The sequence below is a fragment of the Thalassophryne amazonica genome, chromosome 7 (genome assembly GCF_902500255.1).
Source record: "Thalassophryne amazonica chromosome 7, fThaAma1.1, whole genome shotgun sequence".
In the NCBI taxonomy this organism is placed as follows: Eukaryota; Metazoa; Chordata; class Actinopteri; order Batrachoidiformes; family Batrachoididae; genus Thalassophryne; species Thalassophryne amazonica.
Genome location: NC_047109.1, coordinates 88631753 through 88639738, shown reverse-complemented (window position 1 = coordinate 88639738; position 7986 = coordinate 88631753). Strand labels below are relative to the sequence as shown.

At 41.6% G+C, this 7986-nt stretch overlaps 1 protein-coding gene across 1 annotated transcript; it reads right to left on the bottom strand.

The window, feature by feature from the left end:
* Positions 1 to 442: 442 nt before the first annotated feature.
* smpd5 (sphingomyelin phosphodiesterase 5) lies at positions 443 to 7398 on the bottom strand. The gene is made up of 8 exons (XM_034174982.1): positions 7240 to 7398; positions 2351 to 3570; positions 2190 to 2265; positions 1963 to 2103; positions 1438 to 1527; positions 1298 to 1361; positions 1030 to 1189; positions 443 to 803 (listed from the first exon to the last, which is right to left on the bottom strand). The coding sequence occupies exons 2-8, from the start codon at positions 3449 to 3451 to the stop codon at positions 714 to 716; spliced, it is 1722 nt and encodes a 573-aa protein (XP_034030873.1). The 5' UTR covers positions 3452 to 3570; positions 7240 to 7398; the 3' UTR covers positions 443 to 713.
* Between the last annotated feature and the right edge of the window lie 588 nt (positions 7399 to 7986).

Genomic DNA, 7986 nt, shown 5'->3' with positions numbered 1-7986 from the left:
GGTCAAAATTGGCTTTGGGTTCATAAAGGTCTAGAATACTTAAATGGCGCATGGAAATAGAAATAAAAATAAACTGCAAACCTGCTTATCCCACTTTATAAAATGTCTTTATCATACAAAGTTTAATTATGTGTTTTTACTTTATCTTTCTTACATGTTCCTGTTCTCCTTGCAGTTACAAACCACTAATAGTTTTATATTAAACCCATTTTGTATTTTGTTGTGTGTTCCTTGAAACCTGCACTTAAACAGTTTTGTAATACACCCTGTAATCTGTGAATAAAATTATTCAAATTCTGTTCAGCTGTAACTGTGCTTAGTAATACAGTATAATTTATTATAAAATACAGTAGAACAAAATGATGCATGTTTCACCAACATGTCAGTCTAGTGCAAATTACCATATGGAACAACGAAACATTATATCGCAATTAACTTATTTTCCATTTATTCCATTTGGACAGAAAAACAATTCAGAATTAAAAAAAAACAATATATCTGGAATGAGAAAACCCATTTACAGTACTTTAATTATATAAACAGTTTCAGAATAATTAATAAATCATTAATTTTACTTGAGGAATTGTCATTGGTCACTTTTATTGCAATTGTTACAATTAAAATCTGAGTGCATTGTACCCGTGTAAAGTAGAAATATGTACATTTTGTTCCCATCTTATGTTATTATACATTTTAATCATTCATCAGGACAGTCAGTCCGAGATTACGCGAAGCCTCAAGCCCACAGGAATATGGTCCGTAAGGCCAGCCAGCTGGGTTATGAATGTCACCTTTTCAATTTCCTAGATGGACACAAGAAGAGTGTAGATTTTATTGCACATTTAATACTGAAGTTGTACTTCAGATCTTTTCCATTAGAGCTCAATGTGAACAATTTTGTGCCATCAAGTCAAAGACTGAGGAACTACTTGACCAGTGCCACACAACGTTTGTCTCTTCACTTTGAGGAGACAGTTTTCAGTGGACAGGTTTGACAAGAAATGAGGCAGAACAGGCGGGGACATGTACCGTTCGGTAGCGCTTTGCAGTGGAGCTCTCGCGGTACAAGATGTAGTCGATCCGACGTCCAATCCAAGGGTTGCCAGATTCGGGGTAAATCAACGGACGGCCCTCAGCGGGAACAGGGGGAGAGATGTACTGCTTTCTGAGCTCCTCGGTCTCCAAAGTTCTACATAAACACACAGAAAAGTGGCTCTTCAGTCTCTTACACCGAGCTGTTTGAGAACGTCTGTTCATTCAGCATTACTTGAGGGTTGAAAAGTGGAAGTGAGTGTACCTTTGGAGACATTCTGGGGTATTTACATCCTCATCATACAGCGTGGGCTGCTCCAGCAGAGTGCCTGTGGATAACAACACAAACCTCATGAATTGTCACCAATTTTTATACAAATATTCCGCAGGTTTGATCATACTCACCAGTGACCCAGGGTTTATCTTTTCCAGGCTCCGCCCTGCAAGGATCCCTGTATTCCTCAAACAGACAGTGATTCTGTTCCAGAGCGTCGTCTAGACAAAAGAGGAAAACGGAGGCTGTATTTCACAAATGACATCACAACAGGAGCTGCAACAAACTTTTATTTTTGTCATTAATCTATCAATTGTAACTGTTGGATTAATTAAAAAAAAAGATTCATCTATTGATTATTTTTCCAATTAATGTAAACATTTTTCACAACTATAAGTTTCTCTTGTCAAGAGGAACTGCTGTTCTTCCATCTGTCAAAACCTTCCATGTCCTAAACAAACATGGGGAGAACATGCAAACTCACACAGAAAGGCCACAGGTGGGAATCGATCCCACCTTCTTGCTGTGAGGCAACAGTGCTAAGCCACCGTGCTGCCCGATTAATTTAATAAATGATTAATAATTGATTAATTGTTGTATTATAATAGTTCTAATTTTGACTGAAAAAAATTTAAGTCTATGAGATGAACACAAACCAGGTGAACAGTTGTCAAAGTTGAAATCCCCACAGAGCACGTCAAAAACAACATTTTCATCAGGCTGTTGGTTTTCAGCTTGAAACTCTCCAATCCACTTGGTCACCAAGTTCAGCTGCTCACACCGGACTTCCCCTTCACCTGATTACACAGATCCAAGCAAATCACACTTTGATCCTGAGAGAATAGTTAGTGTGAGCAGATCAAACCTTCTAAATATGACTTGCCTTCTGGTGCATGAAGGTGTGTGCAGTTAAAATAGCCAATCAGTCTCTTCTGATTCTCATTCTGTGCTACTAGCACCTGAGAACATAAAACAACAATTACACATTCCTTAAACGCATGACTAAACTAATATGAACTCTACATTGAGAAACTGATGATGCACCTTAGCAGATAGGAGGCCCTTAGCAGCCAGTGCATCTTCCCCACGGCTGTTGGGAAACCAGTGGAACTGGGCCTCGAGTACAGGGAAGCGGCTGGCTACAAACATGCCACTGTTAAAAAATTTGAAGTGGGAACAGCTACATGGCGGCTGGAAGGCATACACTCCAATGTCATAAAGTATATGTCCAAATGCCGGACTTAGGGCTTGGGTGAGCCTCTGTGCAGCTCTCTTATCAAACACCTCCTCCAGGCACAGTATGTCCACATTAGCTGGAAACAAAGGTGACACTTCCCAAGGTACACCATCCTTTTGGTGGACTCCATGTGAAAGTAAAGCTTGAGGAGCACTCTGGACATCCCTTTGGTCCTGTTGGTTGGAATTCTGATTGGAATTGGTGAGGAGAGTGGGTGACCCAGCAGACAGCTCAACAGTATCATCACATGGTATAGAAATCGTAAGACTACTGGACATTGAAATTGGAGTATGACCTTCAGGTGAGGCTCTGTCTGACTGGTGGATTACTTGGGGATGGATCTGGGAGTCTGTAGTCCCATATGCAGGCAATTTACCTACAGCAAGTATGCTTTTGTTAGGGGATTCAACAAAAATGTGACTATGGGATTGAGATAAGCCTTGCACAATGCGCTGGCCAATGGCTGTTGCCCTGCGTTGGGTGTCCCCGAGGTTGTTGAAACGGGCCAAACTGTCAGGCAAAAGACAGAGGTTGGATGTTGCAAAGCCAAATGACATTTTTCCAGTCGGCTCAAAGCCCTGGTCTTTCTCTGTCGGAGGGGACGGTGTCACATAGTGGTAGTAGAAGGGTCTGCGGCAGGCCTGAAGAGGGGCCCATAGCAGAAAACCCAGCAATGCCAAAGGGGTTGTAACCAAAAATAGAATAAAGAAGATGACAGAGCCAAAGAAGACCTTGAGAGGATGTAGATAGCATTCCTGCTCCAGTCGCTGGCGTCGCTCCAGGGTAGTGGACATGCAAATCGCAATGAGGCGATCAAGAAACCAGAAACAGGGCAGGACTAATGCCCATCCCACAGCATGGGCGCCCGCAGCACATCCATTAGGAAATGGAGACGCCTGAAGAGCCATGGTTCTCACCCTTCTTTAAGGAGAAATCAAGAAAAGCAGCGACAGGACGCCTTGTGCCAGCCTCATTTCTGTGGCAAGTCTCTTTTGTCTCACTTGGGCTCCTCTGAGAACTGCGATAGCTGAAAGAAATTAATGGAATAACTGACTCACACAGAGTGAAAACAATGAGAAAACTATGAAGCAACAATCAGCAATAATGACATTAATGCAATACACTCAAATTAAAAAGATAAAACAAAATTACTGCAAAGAGTAAAGAACACTACCTGTCACCATCTGGTGTGCTGTAATCAATGACATACAGCGAGGAAACTGGCCTGAGCACCGCACCTCTGTGCGTATTTACACTACAGATTAAATACCATTATTCACTCTGCCAACTGACAGAGGAGGGGCAGAGGTTAGGTCATCATCCTTCTGTCTGACTGAGGGAATGATATCTTTAAAAAAAGGATAAGAGGATGGATTTTAACAGAGAAGGTGAGGAAAGGCAGTCCTGAGGAAAAGAGCTGGTTAAATTTTAGCGATCGACCAGATTGGCCCTAAAGTGCAACTGACATGGTTTGTTACGCTTTAGATAACAAGAGTGTACATATTGGACTATGTCCCAAATAAGACACTAAAAATGCCATAAATGGACAATTTGACAATTTTGTAAGATTTCAAATTTCCTGTGCAAATTTCATTTTCCAACTTCCCATGAAGGTGCAAAGCACACGTGACATCACTCCATCCAGTCTTCGCTTCATTCCTATATGAACGCACAGACACCTGGCACCTCTAATATTGATAAGAAAAGGCGTCATTTAGCACGGAAATACACTGCAGTTGCGTTGTGGCTGAATGTTCAAATGAGAGAGACGACAGGCAGAATGCGAGCATCACACCGAACATGGAAGAAATACAAAATGGATCTAAATTTGGAGCATGCATTTTTCAGAGGGTTGATTCATGGAAGGGCCTATGCTTTCATCTGAAATAGAAATAAATATGACCTGAAAACATGTTAAGGCCAGAGCAAATGCATTCTGAGGATTATCATGAAATAACATTACAGAGAGGAAAAGTACCTTGTAAGTCATTTACATCTCCGATAAACTTTCTTTTGTATGTTTGTTGTGTTGAGAGAGAGAGAGAGAGAGAGAGAGATAAACCAAACAAATGAATGAGGTCAGATCAGGATACACACACACCTCTGCCTTACAGACATGTGCTGGGCTGTGACAGTTCAACAATGACAGAAGAACATGGCGAGTACAGGCACTTTTAAAGAATTGCGCACTGATAAAGATCAGACCTGACCAACCACCACACCTACCAGCCCCCACTGGCTACATTTCACCGGCGGTCATGCACTGCTCCGGCTGCCCCCTTTGGAAGACTCTGCCCTCTGAAGCAGGCTGTCAATTCTCGAGCAGGCTCTCTGATGTTCAGTTCACTGACACTGAATACCAGAATTGGCTGGAGCGTGACGCTCAAAGTGGTAAAGGCCCGATCTGACGCACCAGCTTGGAGCAGGACTGTACGGCCCTGGTCCACGTAAATACCTGTTGCTTTTCATGTGAATAGAGGCATAAAAAAAGGAGTACTTGTACATAATGGATTTATTTAAAGAACTAAAGGTGGAAAATCACAGTTTAAAAAAGAAAACAAAAACACTGTGTGCATGTGGACCAGCCCAGTGTTATTTTGGCAAAATCCTGGGATTTTACATATAATACGAGGGCTGTCAATAAAGTAACGGTCCTTTTTATTTTTTTCAAAAACTATATGGATTTCATTCATATGTTTTTACGTCAGACATGCTTGAACCCTCGTGCGCATGCGTGAGTTTTTCCACGCCTGTCGGTGACGTCATTCGCCTATGAGCACTCCTTGTGGGAGGAGTCATCCAGCCCCTCGTCGGAATTCCTTTGTCTGAGAAGTTGCTGAGAGACTGGCGCGTTGTTTGATCAAAACTTTTTCTAAACCTGTGAGACACATCGAAGTGGACACGGTTCGAAAAATTAAGCTGGTTTTCAGTGAAAATTTTAACGGCTGATGAGAGATTTTGAGGTGATTCTGTCGCTTTAAGGACTTTTCACGGTGTGAGACATCGCGCAGCGCTCTCAGGCGGCGTCATCAGCCTGTTCAAGCTGAAAACCTCCACATTTCAGGCTCTATTGATCCAGGACGTCGTGAGAGAACAGAGAAGTTTCAGAAGAAGTCGGTTTCAGCATTTTATCCGGATATTCCACCGTTAAAGGAGATTTTTTTAATGAAAGACGTGCGGACGGATCCGCGCGTCGGGACACAGCCGACGCGGTGCGGCGGAACAGGAAAAACACCTCCGTGTTGATAACCATTTGTAAAATCCAGGCGGCTTTTGATGGCTTTCAGTGGAGTGAGTATATGAGAAATTGTTTAACAGGCAGGACATGTTCCACTTTTTCCTGTGGCGGAGCGTCGCGGCGGCTGCGTCCCGACGCGCGGACCCGTCCGCACATCTTTCATTAAAAAAATCTCCTTTAACAGTGGAATATCCGGATAAAATGCTGAAACCGACTTCTTCTGAAACTTCTCTGTTCTCTCACGACGTCCTGGATCAATAGAGCCTGAAATGTGGAGGTTTTCAGCTTGAACAGGCTGATGACGCCGCCTGAGAGCGCTGCGCGACGTCTCGCACCGTGAAAAGTCCTTAAAGCGACAGTCTCACCTCAAAATCTCTCATCAGCCGTTAAAATTTTCACTGAAAACCAGCTTAATTTTTCGAACCGTGTCCACTTCGATGTGTCTCACAGGTTTAGAAAAAATGTTGATCAAACAACGCGCCAGTCTCTCAGCAACTTCTCAGACAAAGGAATTCCGACGAGGGGCTGGACGACTCCTCCCACAAGGAGTGCTCACAGGCGAATGACGTCACCGACAGGCGTGGAAAAACTCACGCATGCGCACGAGGGTTCAAGCATGTCTGACGTAAAAACATATGAATGAAATCCATATAGTTTTTGAAAAAAATAAAAAGGACCGTTACTTTATTGACAGCCCTCGTATTTCATTTAATAATATTAAGCCAGAGAAAATCATGTAGAACTCTGTTCACAAATTTGCAGTCCAGAAAGAAAGGAGAGCAAAATTTCTGTTTAAATAGTGCCTCTGAATGGTGTTGGGCAGCAATAAAGTAGGTTGTGTTGTGATTTTGATTAATCTTTAACTTGTTTTTTGTTGCCCCCCCTTAAAATTTTAGCACCAGCAGCCAATGCTGAAAAGGCTTACTCTCCAAGGGACCGTCTGACAATTACTGGCACCCACTGAAACGCAAACTGTATTAGCAAATACACATTTATTTGAACAAATTGGGTCGTCTGTGCACGTGATTATGAACTTCAAACATTAAAAGTTTTTTTCCTCATTCTAATGACTGTATAACCGAAATTATTTGCGTCACGTTGCATTTAAGTGAAATAAATAAAATTAACAATACATGCAATTTGGAGTTATTTCTGTCACCCCAAACAAAAAATATTGCACATATTTCATGTGATCGGTTCACAGTAAGAGGATTTTTGCTTTAAAACGTTATTCAAAAGGTAAAGTAAATGGCTTTACTTTGCAGTGCCCTCAGCAGGTATGCTAAGCTAAAACTAAGACTGCCAGGTCCGGGAGGACTTTAGTAAGTAACCCTGTAGTGTTTTATTCTCATATGTTAGGTACGCTTTATTATTACACTGTAAGGAATGATCACAAATCAAAGCTGTCACTTTGAGTTCGGTTCCAGCTAACGAAGTAGTGCAGAGGAGCCGACTTACCTTTAGCGCTGAAACTACAGTTCGTCTGATATTCTCCACCAAAAAACAGAATCAGTGCGTTTGTTTATATAACTCTCAAGTTTTCAAACGAAACCCAGGTTCGACACCGAAAACAGATTAAAATAAATAAATAAAAAGATTATGACCCACCTTAACGTACACCCACACCGCTCAACGGCAAGATAAGCCACGCCCTGTGGGCGTTATCATAATTATCACGTGACCTTACCTGAGCCTACAGTGACTCATTTAGGCGTTTACTGTGCCGTAATTTTTTTTAAGAAGCCAATATTTGTAAATAACTATGCAAACTGCGTTATCAATATAACATATACAGTATACAAATAATGAATGTTTATGAGTTCAATGGCACGAATATTTCATGCGGTGAAATTAAATATTCGTTCCATTGAAAGAATGTAAAAACATTCATTATTTGTTTTATATTTGTTTTTTGTTTTATAAAATGGATCCTTATCATTTGATATTTTATTAATTTATATACAACTGAAAAGGGACTTACATTTTGGTGTTTCACTGCTGCTGAAGTCCAAATTGTGACGTGTAGCCCAGTGATGCTGTGCAGTGACTTCAAGCTTCCATAAAAAAAAAAAAAAAAAAAAAAACTTTGTGCAGCTCCCCAGTCCAGCCAAAAATCACATCAGCATTTCATGCATCCAGATGGCTTACAGCGTGGATTCTGTCAGTTAGTTCAATCAACTCATCATGCCGTTGTCCACCGCGCAT